This window comes from Hyperolius riggenbachi, chromosome 11 (assembly GCF_040937935.1).
Source record: "Hyperolius riggenbachi isolate aHypRig1 chromosome 11, aHypRig1.pri, whole genome shotgun sequence".
NCBI classification, from domain to species: Eukaryota; Metazoa; Chordata; class Amphibia; order Anura; family Hyperoliidae; genus Hyperolius; species Hyperolius riggenbachi.
Window position 1 is genome coordinate 96646902 of NC_090656.1, and position 14798 is coordinate 96661699.

Consider the following 14798-nt stretch of genomic DNA (forward strand, 5'->3'; position numbering starts at 1 on the left):
GCTGTATACTAAAGTTCTGAGGCCCAGTCACATAAGTTGGTGGCTCACCCTGAGTGCAGGGTGGCACGGGGTGTCTCTCTCCTGAGGTTATCACTGCCATTGATGTGGAGGAAGACCTGCCATTGATGTGGAGCAAGGTATGTTTGCCGTTCATTTTTCCTTTCAGCCCAGAGTGCATTACCCGTATACCCAATATAAGGAGTATAGCAGAAACTCCTAATACTGGCCATACATGTAATGATTGCAGAGACCCTAAAATGCCAGGACTGGCTCCACAAATGACCCCATTTTGGAAAGAGGACACCATAAAGTATTATGTGAGGTGCATGGTGAGTTCATAGAAGATTTTAGTTTTTGTCACAAGTTAGCAGAACAGAATTTTTTTTTTTTTTTTTTTTTACAAAGTGTCATTTTCCGTTAACTTGTGACAAAAAATAAATTTTTCAATAACCCCAACATTCCCCTCATGGAATACCTTGTTGTGTATTCTTTCCAAAATGGGGTCATTTGTGGGGTTTGTTAACTGTCCTGGCAAGTGGGCGTTGTGCTAAATTTTGAGCACCCCTGTAAAGCCTAAAGGTACTCATTGGACTCTGGGCCCCTTAGCGCAGTTAGGGTGCAAAAAAGTGCCACACATGTGGTATCGCCGTACTCGGAAGAAGTAGTACAATGTGTTTTGGGGTGTATTTTTACACATACCCATGCTGGGTGGGAGAAATACCTCTGTAAATGACAACCTTTTGATTTTTTTGCACACAATTGTCCATTTACAGAGATATTTCTCCCACCCAGCATGGGTATGTGTAAAAATACACCCCAAAACACATTGTACTACTTCTCCCGAGTACGGCGATACCACGTGTGGCACTTTTTTGCACCCTAACTGCGCTAAGGGGGCCAAAGTCCAATGAGTACCTTTAGGATTTCAAGGGTCATTTTGCGGCATTTGGTTTCCAGACTACGCCTCACGGTTTAGGGCCCCTAAAAGCCAGGGCAGTATAGGAACCCCACAAGTGACCCCATTTTAGAAAGAAGACATACCAAGGTACTCTGTTAGGAGTATGGTGAGTTCATAAAAGATTTCATTTTTTGTCACAAGTTAGCGCAAATTGATTTGTATTGTTTTTTTTCACAAAGTGTCAATTTCCGCTAACTTGTGACAAAAAATAAAATCTTCTATGAACTCACCATAGTCCTAACAGAATACCTTGGGGTGTCTTCTTTCTAAAATGGGGTCATTTGTGGGGTTCCTATACTGCCCTGGCATTTTAGGGGCCCTAAACCGTGAGGAGTAGTCTGGAAATCAAATGCTGCAAAATGACCTGTGAAATCCTAAAGGTACTCATTGGACTTTGGGCCCCTTAGCGCAGTTAGGGTGCAAAAAAGTGCCACACGTGGTATCGCCGTACTCGGGAGAAGTAATACAATGTGTTTTGGGGTGTATTTTTACACATACCCATGCTGGGTGGGAGAAATACCTTATTTATTAATTAGCTTGATAAAGGAAAGGGATTGTCCGAAAGCTTGCTCTGTATATCCACTTATCTGCTCAATAAAAGAGCCTGGAGTGCTGCAAACCTCTTGTTTCTTCTAATGAATTGGTTGTGTGGTACGGATAATTACTAGAACATTAATAGCAAAGAAAATATTCTCATATTTTTATTTTCAGTTGTATAGTTTTTTTTTTTTTTTTTTTTGTTTTTTTAACATTGCACCATTCTCTAATATTCACAGTTTATACACTACTGTGCATTCTAAATGATTTTACAGAGCAGACCAGTGAACTTTTGAACTGTTCTCTGCAGAGAAAAAGAAGATACAATCAGTGACAGTTGAGATAACAAGCTTCAGAAGACAGAAGACACAGCTTTCTGCGACTTTGAAAGTTGCATACATAACAACTGGAGTTTCTTAACTCTTCCTATACTGAAAACATTATTAGACTTATGTCTCTGTTCCTAATGTTTTATTTCTTAGCTGTCCTACACATACAAATCATTATATCATAATTTTTTTCACTTCAGTGTCTCTTTAAGGATTGACCTCTTTATCAGAGGGAGTAAAGCAGTAGTTGGTTCCCTCTTTACAGCTTGGGCCCCCTTGCGGTCGTGGGGGCTGCTCCCCTGTAGTTATACCCCTGCTTAGGTACATAAAAAACATTTGAAAACACCCCCAAGCATTTTCTGGGCCATATGAAACTAACTTTTTCTCCTGAGTTTTCTCCTAAGAGAGAATAATTGCCGGTAAAAAACTCTCTGCCTGTGTCTTCCCTCTGCCCTCCAACTTTTTCTGGTGATGTGACTCAGCTGTTGCCAGGGCAATGTGTCTATTTAGCAGAAGAAGGGGGGAGGGGGTGAATCAAGACACAGGCAGAGAGGGTCTCCTGGCTGGCAGTTATTACATTTGCCAATTAGCCAGAGATAAGCAAGCCTGAACTGCTCTCTGCGGTGAAACTAAACATTATTACACACAGGTAATGCTTGGGAGTGTTTTTAAATAACGTTTAGTACCTAAGAGTAGTTGATGAAATTTTAATTTTCAGAGCATAAATTTTCACAAGCACAAAGCTGAAAAAACACACATCTTTCATAATATAATCATGATTTTAATTAAAAAACATACCAAATTGATAAACAAAGTAAAACTGGAAACTCACATCTGTAGACCCATATACCTTATGGACCCAATAGGCCAATTATTTAGTATATACTGCTGTCCCCAAGCTCCACTGGTTTGTCCCCAAAAGGAGCAGTATTGAGACACATATGGGCTCATAAATTTGACGCATATTTGTCATTAAATAAAAGTCCCATTTGAGGATGGCCAATGGTATGCAAATCATTTCCAGTTGATGCAGAATTATGCAAATTTATGCATCTTGAAAATGGAACAATCAAATTTTATCTCAGCAGGATATGATTAGTTCATTTTCAAGCTGAATACATTTGCATAATGCTGCATTAACTCAAAACTATTACCATCTCATTAATGATCCCTAGTCCCGTTACATCTCTATATTATCTTATACCAATGCAAAGGGCAGGGTAGATCTATCCATCCCGGTACATGATAGTATAATCTAATACAAAGAAAAGGGAGCACAGGGACAAGCCAGGACACAAATATGGGCACATCACTGACACAGTCAGGATGGTAAGACCACATTAAGGGTCATGTCGCACTTTGCCACACGGGGACTGAGTCACAACAACAACGCACACAAGTGCTAATTATGGAGACTCACTGCTGACCCTAGCTGTAAGCGCTGTAGATTAGTTCCTATCACAAGCAACGCCATAACAATGTATTTAAGTCTAGTCCCAGTGACTAATCATGGCACTGAGTCACCCATGTAATATGGCCCTCATTGGAAAAACTATTTTGTGAAGGGGTCAGGGGGCTACTAGGTGCGTTTTCAGAGGAAAATATAATGATACACTAATTTAATACATTAGTCATTTGCTTCTAAACAAATCTGTCATCAATTTCCTCGGAGAAAGCATAGTCTTTAAAGCAAACCTGACTTTCATAGTTTTAGTGATATTAAAGTTTTTATACAGATCAAAAGTTCACTCATTCCCCCTAAAACAGTGCAAAGACTGAATGAACTTTTGCCTTTTATAAACACGTAATATCTCAAAAACTATAAAAAGATAGAATGATGAGATTTGCAGCACAAATGAGCACAAGCACAGCACTACCCAAGCTTCCCAGCTTCATGTCTATAGCCTGTTGTACAAGGGCTGGGTGATGTAATCGACTGGGAAAAATAAGTGCTATTATCTTCAAAATGAAAGCAGCACAAATATTAATTTTTGCAACACAAATAGGCACAAACATAGCACTAACCAAACATATTGATTTGTTTAATTTAAGTTGATTGCAAGGAGGAAGGGGGGCAGCTTCAAGATGCCACTAGTATGTCGGAACAGAACCAGACCCTAACTGTCACCTTAGGGAGAGTCGTGATCCCAGCAGGTAACATTCCTTGTATGTGTGTATGAGGCATTAAGTTATAGTTTGACTGAAGAAAAACCCAGGGCTGTGGAGTCGGTACAAAAATCTGACTCTGCCTCCAGGTACTCAAAATTGCTCCGACTCCTCGACGCTGACTCCTTATTTCTACAAAGACTATGGATTTGGTTCAAAAATCATCCGACTCCGACTCCTTAGTTTATTGAATCCACCGACTCCAGGTACCGAAAATTGCTCCGACTCCACAGCCCTGAAAACTGGCATTTCCATAACTAAGTTCTTAACCCTCACAGTGAGGAAAAAGGAACACAACCTAGATCTATATATAAAAATATTTATCTCATAATGTCACATGTTTAAAAACAATAATATGGACAACTTTAAAGTGTACCAAAGCTGAAAATTAGAAGTCCCATGCGCCTGAATCGCTCCCACCCCGATGTCCTCCGCTGCCCACAGCTACGAGAACCGGGTCCCCGCACTTCCGCCAGTCTGAGCCAGTCTAGCATAAGAGAAGTGTGCTGTTTGTGTATCTCTCCAGCAGCCGCTGGAGAGATACGTAGAGGTTGCAATTCTCCTGCTCAGGCTGGCTCCGATGACATCAGTGATGGGACTCGGTTCTCGTAGCTGCGGGCAGCGGAGGACTGCGGCGTGGGAGCCATCCAGGCGGATGGGGCTGGAGGAAGCCCCAGGTATGTATAAATCTTTTTAAAAATGTCAGCTCTGAGTCCCTTTAAAGAGACTCCGTAACAAAAATTGCATCCTGTTTTTTATCATCCTACAAGTTCCAAAAGCTATTCTAATGTGTTCTGGCTTACTGCAGCACGTTCTACTATCACCATCTCTGTAATAAATCAACTTATCTCTCTCTTGTCAGACTTGTCAGCCTGTGTCTGGAAAGCTGCCAAGTTCTTCAGTGTTGTGGTTCTGTGATGCATCTCCCCCCTTCAGGCCCCTCTCTGCACACTGCCTGTGTATTATTTAGATTAGAGCAGCTTCTCTCTTCTCTCTTATCTTTTACAAGCTGGATAAATCCTCCTCTGAGCTGGCTGGGCTTTCACATACTGATAAATTACATACAGGCAGAGTTGTCTGCACTCTGCAGTAAGAAACAGCCTGACACTTCAGTGGAAGATAGCTGCAGGGGGAAAGAAACACACAATTGATCTCTTGAGATTCAAAAGGAAGGGTGTATACAGCCTGCTTGTGTATGAATGTATTTTCTATGTGTGGACATACTGTACATCAACCTACTTCCTGTTTTGGTGGCCATTTTGTTTGTTTATAAACAAACTTTTTAAAACTGTTTTTAACCACTTTTAATGCAGCGAGGAGCGGCGAAATTGTGACAGAGGGTAATAGGAGATGTCCCCTAACGCACTGGTATGTTTACTTTTGTGCGATTTTAACAATACAGATTCTCTTTAAGTGTATACAATTCAAAACTTTACCCAGGTTACAACATATTACCAAAGTATTATTCTTCTATAGTAATCCAACCAAAATTAAATTGTGATAGTTTCTAAGTAACTGGTTGATGGTGTTTATTCCAATAAAGTAGCAATTTACTTTTGTACACTGTATCTCCAAGTCAAGTATAAGCAGATACTGGGACCCATTCGACCCGTTTATATGATGCTATATCTTACAATCTATATTTGCAGCATGATTAAAAATGTTGAGAAGGCACATATACACTTTAGGCTGCTCTTTACTTATAATTACTCTTAAAGGGTTACTTAAGCCTGTAATAAAAAAAATCAGTTTTACTCACCTGGGGCTTCTACCAGCCCCTGCAGCCGCCCCGTGCCCTTGCAGTCAGTCACGGATCCTCCGGTACCCCGCCGCCAGCTACTTTCGCTTCGCCAACAGTGCTGGCCATGCATAGCCTTCTTTGCGTTCCCATCCGCAATAGCATCCTGCGCCTGCTATTGCAGATGGAAACGTGAAGGAGGAGACACGTGGCCAGCCGCAATAAGCCTGTCAGCCGAAAACAAAACCAGCTGGCGGCGGGGACAGGAGGATCCGTGACTGACTGCTAGGGCATGGGACAGCTGCAGGGGGCTGGTAGAAGCCCCAGGTAAGTAAAACTGAACTGAAAGGTCCATGCGTGCTCAAAATAAGGCCAACACAAAATAATTGTTCTCAATCATTTTTAGTGGCTTATCTGCATACAAATACACTGTTTGACTATCTTCTGGACCTTCCAGAGGCTTTTAGCTACTGAGGTATCATTTTTTTTTATCAGACTACAGGTATACTTTAATGACAACACACAACTTCTGCTTAGGCAATGTAATTAACATTTGTATATAGATTGGTCAAAATGTTACCTCTAGTGCGATCCCACTTGATACTGATGGAGGTCACCTAATACGATTCCATACTTAATGGCACACGACGGGTGCGAACGGGTCTAGTAATCGAGGTACTTTGCGCTGATTCATTGGGGTTTTTTAAAGAGGTGCTCAGCCATTACGGTCATTATCAGTGTGCGTCGCTAAACATTGTTCCTAGGATTGAGCGCCTGTATCTACGTTGAGAGATTGCAGAAATATCCCCTCATTGCGCAAAAAATTGCCAGTTGTCAGGAAAATCATTGGGAAAAACACGTGGTGGGTATGGGCCATTAGTTGTGTACACAAGATAAGACAAAGAACATTTATATTGTGCTTTTGTCCTGGAAGATTCAAAGTACATACTCCTTACTGTTTTACGTACTGGCTTGAGCCAGGATTTGGGCCCTTATCAAAGGGCTCAAATCTCACATCACAGGCAACCAGTACGCTATGTAGCTGACCAATATTATACCACCAGGGTTATATGAAAAGTCACCAGCTACTTCAGTATGTGAACCACAAGTTTGCCACAGTAAATTTCTTGTCAACAATTGTTCTTTGAATACTCACAATTCGTGACATGCTCTTGTTTTAATACCCAACCGTACTCTCTTGTATAAAAGGAGACTCAAAATAGCGCAGTATTGTCTTTATATTGAAGCTCAGTACCATAGACACCTGCTGTCAGTGAAACTGTGTGGTGTGCACAACCTCCACTGTGAGTAACACACGTGTGCCACACCCCACCCTCAACTCCAACTGCTTACCAGATGCTAACCAGTATTTTAACACTTGCATATCAAGCTGCAACTGGCAAGTTGTTTCCTTGCAGTAAATAGATCATCTGCCCATACAAGTGTCCGGGTATTTCTTTTATTTCCATTGAACTGAAGAAGTTATTTGTAATAGTGACAAAACATCTTGTAGAACACAAACGTGCCTTGTTGACAGTACGTACTGATGTCATTGCCATGGAAATTGCAGATGGAACGAGTGATTGGGTGAGTTTGTTGTGTGGGTGAGTTTGTTGTGTTGTTGCATGCAGCACGCAACTTTGAAAGGACAGCTGAAAGGGGGAGGAATCCAGCCCTCTAGCAACGGGATAGCTTCATGGCGTCCACGGGCTGAATCCGGTTTGGGGTATATGTTTGCCCATGGCTGGTATAGAGATAACTGAAGCACTAAGAACGTTATCTCAATAATAGCCCATTTCCACTAGGATGCCACGTTCATTTCCAAATCTAATGCAGCACCCATGCTGATGCAAATTCACATTAGATACCCTCTACCCCTGCCATGCACGTCTATGGGGAATCACATGTGATGCAAAATTATGCAATATAATGTCAGTTTCCCCCCGCATGCAAATTGGGAAGCAGCCTATCGATTTCAAAAGGCCGTGTTTCCCCCTCCGAATTGGCCTGCCGGGAAATGCGAAAAATTCACATAAGTGGAAACATACCATAGGAGTACAAGGAAAGCTTGGACCAGAGAAGAGAATGGGAGCTGGAGGAATGACTTCTGTCACAGATACACATCTTTGTATTGCTGACTGTGCTTTTCATACCAGTATCTATAGGTAAACAGGGCAGTGGTTTATGGAGAGACATGTATAAAGTAGCTTAAAAAGAATCTGTACTGTCCGATTTGTATAATAAAAAACATACCAATTAAGTCACTGTGATCTCCTGGATTCCTCTTTGCCGTTTCCGCTGCAATCCTCGCTTTTAATCGCCAGTTTTAGGCAGTGTTTACAAACAAAAAACATGGCCGTTAACCAGGAAGTGATGTATGTATGTGTATATATATATATATATTGTTACAGTATACTACAAGTTTTTATTACATAGTGAATTATCTGCACTCCTGTCAGGGATTCTCAGTTTCTCAGCATGACCAGCTGAAACAGAGAGCAGAGGCCTGTCTGTAAAGGGATAAGCAAAGCACACACACAGAGCCTGCAGGGGGCCTGCAGAGGGCATGCATAACATCTCCCTATCACAGCAGAGGCAGCATTCCTCTCTGTGTCGAAAAAACCTGACAAAGGAAAGAAGATTAGTTATATTACAGAGACAGTGCAACTAGAAAAGGCTCCAGTAATCCAGAGCACATTAGAACAGATATAGGAACTTGTAGGATAGAAGAAATAAGGCTGAAAATTTTGTTACAGAGTCTCTTTAAGCTTAACCTATTCAGGTTCCGTGGTTTTCACGTGAGAAATGTTCACCTCCCATTCATTAGCCTATAACTTTATCACTACTTATCACAATGAACTGATCTATATCTTGTTTTTTCCGCCACCAATTGGGCTTTCTTTGGGGGGTACATTTTGCTAAGAGCCACTTTACTGTAAACGCATTTTAACAGGAAGAATAAGAAAAAATGGAAAAATTCATTATTTCTCAGTTTTCAGCCATTATAGTTTTAAAATAATACATGCCTCCATAATTAAAACTCACGTATTGTATTTGCCCATATGTCCCGGTTATTACACCGTTAAAATTATGTCCCTATCACAAAGTATGGCGACAATATTTTATTTGGAAATAAAGGTGCATTTTTTCCATTTTGCATCTATCACTATTAACAAGTTTAAAATAAAAAAATATAGAAATATTTCATCTTTACATTGATATTTAAAAAGTTTAGACCCTTAGGTAAATATTTACATGTTTTTTGTTTTTTTATTGTAATGTTTTGGTTTTTTTATAGTAAACATTTTATTTGGGTAGTTTTGGGAGGGTGGGGGGTAAACAATAGATTTATAATGTAAATGTGTGTTCATTTTAATTTATTTTTATTTTCAGTTGTAGTATTGCCATGAGTTTGTTTACATGACGTCACTCTAAGCGTAATACACGCTTAGAGTGGCGCATCGGGGAGGGAACGGCCAGAAAAGGCGCAGCTTCTGAGAGAAGCTGTCGCTTTTTCAGCGGGGGAGAGGAATCAGTGATCGGGCACCATAGCCCGATACATTGATTCCCTGGCTACCGAATCCGCGGCCGGGAGTGTGCGTGCACGCGCGCGATCGGCCGCGGGAGCACGCGGTAGCGCGCATGGTTCCTGGACGTAGTTTCTACGTTCAGGAACCAAAATAGGTTAAAGGGACACTTAAGCCAGAAAAAAAAGGAGTTTTACTCAACTGGGGCTTCTACCAGCCTCCTGCCGCAGTCCTGTGCCCTCGCAGCCACTCACTAATCCTCTGGTCCCCCCGCTTCGAGCTAGTTTCGTTTTTGCCGACAGGCCCGACAGGACTGGCCACGCGTAGCTTTCTCCACATTACCGACTGTAATTAGCTCTATTGTGGGCCGCAACGTGTACAAAAATATGCGTTGCCGCATATCTATGCGTAGGTAATGCGGCAACGCTTATCTTTCTGTACGCGTTGCGGCCCACAATAGAGCTAATTACAGTCGGGAATGCGGAGAAAGCTGCGCGTGGCCAGTCCTGTCGGCAAAAACGAAACTAGCTGGCAGCAGGGGACCAGAGGATTAGTGAGTGACTGCGAGGGCACAGGACTGCTGCAGGGGGCTGGTAGAAGCCCCAGGTGAGTAAAACTCTTTTTTTTCTGGCTTAAGTGTCCCTTTAAGTTTCTTTTTTTTTTCCTCTTGTGTTTTTAGTTCAACTTTATTGGGCCTGTTTATTGAGGGAAAAAGGGTGATGGTGGGGTTGGGTAACAAAAAGGGATTGCTACAGTTTTCACTTTCATAAATGTCAAATTAACTTTTTTTATTCACTATTGATGAGTGTTTGATCACCAGGATCGTGATTCACCAACATCGGCAATGTACAGCTCTAATCAATGGAACAGCGTTGGCGATCATCACCAGCTGTGAACACTACCACTGTCCTCCATTGTGGCCTATGAAGTTCTGGACTTTGAAAGTGGTAGGGCTTGTTCAGAGTGCTCAGAATCGTTGCAGAAAAATTCTGCATGTAAACTCACTGCCCAAACAGTTCTATGGGCCTGTTCAGAGTGCTGCATTGTAACTGATTGCGTTATTCTAACTCACTGTATGCAGGCTTTGTAATAAAGTCTGTCCAGTTTCCATTGCAGTTCACACTCATTATAACATGTACGTTATGCAACTGACCACTGTGAATCCAGCCTTAAAGGAAAGGTTCAGGGAGGGTGGGTAAAAAATAAAAATCAAATTCCACTTACCCGGGGCTTCCTCCAGCCCGTGGCAGGCAGGAGGTGCCCTCGCCGCCGCTCCGCAGGCTCCCGGTGGTCTCCGGTGGCTGACCCGACCTGCCCAGGCCGGCCTCTTCTGCGCTCCAAGGCCCGGAACTTCTGCGTCCCACGCCGGCGCGCTGACGTCATCGGACGTCCTCCGGGCTCTACTGCGCATGCGCAGTACTTCTGCGCCTGCGCAGTAGAGCCCGGAGGACGTCCGATGATGTCAGAGCGCCGGCGTGGGACGCAGAAGTTCCGGGCCTTGGAGCGCAGAAGAGCCCGACCTGGCAGACGGCCTGGCCAGGTCGGGTCGGCCACCGGGAGCCTGCGGAGCGGCGGCGAGGGCACCTCCTGCCTGCCACGGGCTGGAGGAAGCCCCGGGTAAGTGGAATTTGATTTTTATTTTTTACCCACCCTCCCTGAACCTTCCCTTTAAACAGAACCCATGACCAATAATTGAACTTCATCCCAATCAGTAGCTGATACCCCCTTTCCCATGAGGAATCTTTTCCTTTTCACAAACAGATCATCAGGGACATCTGTATGGCTGATATTGTGGTGAAACCTCTTCCACAGTGAGATGTCAGGACCATGGTCCTGACAGTTTCCGGTCTGTGAACCTCATTGCATTGTGGGAAAAAACAGCATCTTCTTCCACTGACATCACCTGCCAGCAGTAAAAATGTCAGCATGTCGTAAATGTCAGAATGTAAATCAGGGAGAGGAAAGATTTTACAATGAGCAAACACTGACTAATCATTTATACATACTTATTGTAAAAATGAAGCACTTTTTTAATACATTATTTTCACTGGAGTTCCTCTTTAAACTCGATTTTGTGATCCATAAAGTTATGATTAGACTGATCACTACTTTATAAATAAGATGATTATCACTAACTTGACATTTAAACATTGGCAAAATGGAGATCTTGCATAATCTCTTCACCTGTCAACAGATTTAGATCTAATCATAGTAATATATGAATGGCTCAAATACAATTTAAGTCTAAAATACTTCAAAGTCTTTTTTTCCCTGTGTACTCTGAAAAAAACAAAAAAAAACAAAAACAAAACCAGAGCAATAAAATAAAATAAAAAACAGATTTCCGTGACACTTTAAGCAATCTTAAACACTACTTGTCAAAATTTTGCCTTGCGATCAAGTTCAATTCTTTTTAATCAGATAGAACTAAATCATATTATTTCTCCATGTCCCTGCAAATAAGAGAATGGAATGTCACACTGGTTCTCTATTGCATGAGTCACGCTCCTTTAGTTAAGTTATGATTCTATGACAGATTTACCCAGAGGAATTTTAGAATCCGTTTAAAATAAAAAAAATTCCCTGATATTCTCTGGGATCAGCTGTTTCACTCAAAATGTATAGCAGGTAAAAAATAGAAACATCATACGTATTCACTTCGACAATAGATGTGATGTTTAAAAGAATGTGGAATGTACTTTGTCTCTGAATGCTGAGAGGCCACCCTCCGCCTTACTGTGAGTGTGCGTCATCTTACGATTATACAAAACGCTACGCCGAAACAGAAGATACATATCATAAGTGGCTAAACCTTCTCCTTAAAGGGAACCTGAAGGCAGCAAGAGGTATATGGAGGCAGCCATATGTATTTCCTTTTAACTACTTAACGACCACGTCACGCCAATGGGTGTGACCACGACGGCAGCCCCAGGACCGCCTAACGCCAATTGGCGTCAAGTCTGACTCCTGGGGCCAGCTATTGCAGGAGATCGCGTGCAGGCTGCTAGCGCATCTCCTGCTCGGTCCCAGTCTCCCAGCAGTGATCATTCTAGCTGCAGTCACTCACGTGAAACAAGCATGCAGGTAATCTTGTCAGATTTTTTACAGAAACACCTGATCTGCATGCTTGTTCTGGGGTCTATGGCTAAAAGTAATAGAGGCAGTAGATTCACAGGACAGCCAGCCAGGCAGTTTGCATTATTTAAAAGAAAATAAATATGTCTGCCTACATATCCTCTCACTCCAGGTGTGTTTTAATGGATAAGCGGGTTGCGTGATTAAAGAGGAACACCAGTGAAAATAACGTAATAAAAAAAGTGCTTCATTTTTACAATAAATATGTATAAATGATTAAGTCAGAGTTTTCCCATTGTAATATCTTTTCTCTCCCTGATTTACATTCTGACATTTACCACAAGGTGACATTTTTATTAATGGCAGGTGATGTCAGTGGAGGGAGATTCTGCTTGCTTTTTTGGCAGTTGGACCCAGCTGTAAACAGCTGTTATTTCCCACAATGCAATGAGGTTCACAGACAGGAAACTGGTAGAACCATGGTCCTGACTTCCCACTGTGGGAGAGGTTTCACCACAATATCAGCCATACAGAGCCCCCTGATTATCAGTTTGTGAAAAGGAGAAGATTTCTCAGGGGAAAGGGGGTATCAGCTACTGATAGGGATGAAGTTTAATTTCTTGGTCACGGTTTCTCTTTAAATACACACCTGTCCTGAAGTCCTCCCTCCAGGCAGGTGATTGCTCCGCCCTTCGAAGAACAGGCCCTGGTAAAAAAAAAAAAAAAATCAAATTTGCTGTAGAGCTTCTGGCCACACCCACATGTGTGGCCACAGCCAACCCCAGCTTGGCAGCTACAGCCTAATAGGTGGCAGGCCACGGCTATGCAGGTGGAGGTTTCTGAAGAGCTCCAACAAACTCTCAACAGAAAGGAGGGGGCGGAGACCTCAGGACAGGTGCATATTTAACTCTGATACTCTCCCATTTGTCCTCATTTAGACAGAGCAGGTACTCTTTAAAGGACTTACGAGGTGACATTTGTAAAAAAAAGTTCAGTACCTGTCTTTATTCTGTATGCACGGAGGACGCCATCCGCACCCTCCGTTTCCTTCCGCCGGGTCCCCCGGTCGTTGCCAGACCCCCGGTCTCATACTACATAGAAGTAATACATTTGGCCAATCAGGATTTTGCTGCTACCCGTGCACCAACACGGCTACAATGATCAAACTAAAAATAGTGCAAACTATAAATCCAGGTATCTTATGTAATATGACAGAAGTGTGTTCATTTATTAAGAATTCAGAAAGGGAAAAAAAAAGTGTGTAAAAATGACCAAAAAGAAACTGTATGGGTGATAACAACACTGAATATATTGGTTAAAAATGGAATATATATTAATTGCTAAATGCTATGTGATTTGTGTGACCAACAGTGTGAAGAAAGCATATAAGCTAAATGAATGACGTAAAGGAGACCTGAAGGGAGAGGGATAAGCAGGCTGGAGATGGACTAGTCGGATTTTTGCATCCTACAGTATATGAAAGCAGCATGGGAGAGCAGTCATTCATAGTGCATTTTAATCTGGGAAAAACGCAGTCTTTATATAACCAAATATAGGTACTCTCTGACTTTTCAGCAAGAAGGAGAGTGCAGATCAGGTGTTCTGACTCAGAACTGACCGCGCTGGTTGTATGCTTGCACCAGGTGTACATGACATCCAGCCAGCCAGCCATTATTTAAAGACCCTCAAACAGCATACATATTACAGTTTTGAAGTGAATCTGAAGTGAAGCTGCAAAAATAACAATCAAAATAAAACCCAGATACTTAAGAAGTGAGAGGGAAAGCTCTGGGTCCTATAGAGCCTTCCCATTCCTCTCTTGTCCCCGTTCCAGCGCTGGCTACCCCGTTCAAATCTCCTGCCACGGGAGGCTTCAGAAGTCTTTGGTAGCCCGAGTGCTCCCGAAAATGGGCCACTCCGTACTGAGCATAAATAAGTGCGCTATAGTGTGCTCTCTCGCGCCTGCTGCAATACAGAACGGGACTTCCAAATCCTCTTGCAGACCCATTGGACAGAGACTGCAAACGGCGGAGCAAGCACTGGAACACAGACCGCAGATTTGATTCAGGCTCCCTTCAGTGGCGTAACATTAGGGGCAAGAGGGGTAGCTGCGCATGAGGGGAAAGCATTGACCACCCACATTGGCGAGAAGGGCTTTCCCCTAAGCGCTCCAGCATTACACAGTGGCAGCAGCGGGGCAGGAATACGGACATACCTCCATGCATTCCACCACTGGAGGTTCCTCTCTCTAAGCATCTGAAGCACCCTCCTGTTTATCAGGAAGTAGAGTGAGGCACTTACAGAGACCGGACCTCTGCAGTGGAGTGCATGGAGGTATGTCCGTGTTCCTGATCCGCTGCTGCCACTGAGTAATGCTGGAGGGGGGTGCACTGAGTGGAGAGCCCGATGTGGATGGGCAATGCTCTCCCATCATGCGCTACGACACTGGGGCATCCATGCCTGGCTAC

The 14798-nt window shown here is 42.9% G+C and overlaps 1 protein-coding gene and 1 long non-coding RNA gene across 3 annotated transcripts in view; one reads left to right on the forward strand and one right to left on the reverse strand.

Moving 5' to 3' along the window:
- METTL15 (methyltransferase 15, mitochondrial 12S rRNA N4-cytidine) overlaps positions 1–14798 on the reverse strand; it is a 392224-nt gene that overhangs the window by 246489 nt on the left and 130937 nt on the right. The window contains exon 1 of one of the 2 annotated variants that reach the window (XM_068259919.1): positions 6885–7042. The exons of the other annotated variant lie outside the window; for it this stretch is intronic. Within the exon in view, the coding sequence (XP_068116020.1) occupies positions 6885–6896 (12 nt within the window). The 5' untranslated portion in view covers positions 6897–7042. Of the gene's footprint in view, positions 1–6884; positions 7043–14798 lie in introns of those variants that run through there. 2 annotated transcript variants of the gene reach the window in all.
- Positions 7136–10363, forward strand: LOC137538511 (uncharacterized). The gene is made up of 2 exons (XR_011024814.1): positions 7136–7315; positions 10076–10363. It is a non-coding gene; the product is annotated as an uncharacterized lncRNA (long non-coding RNA).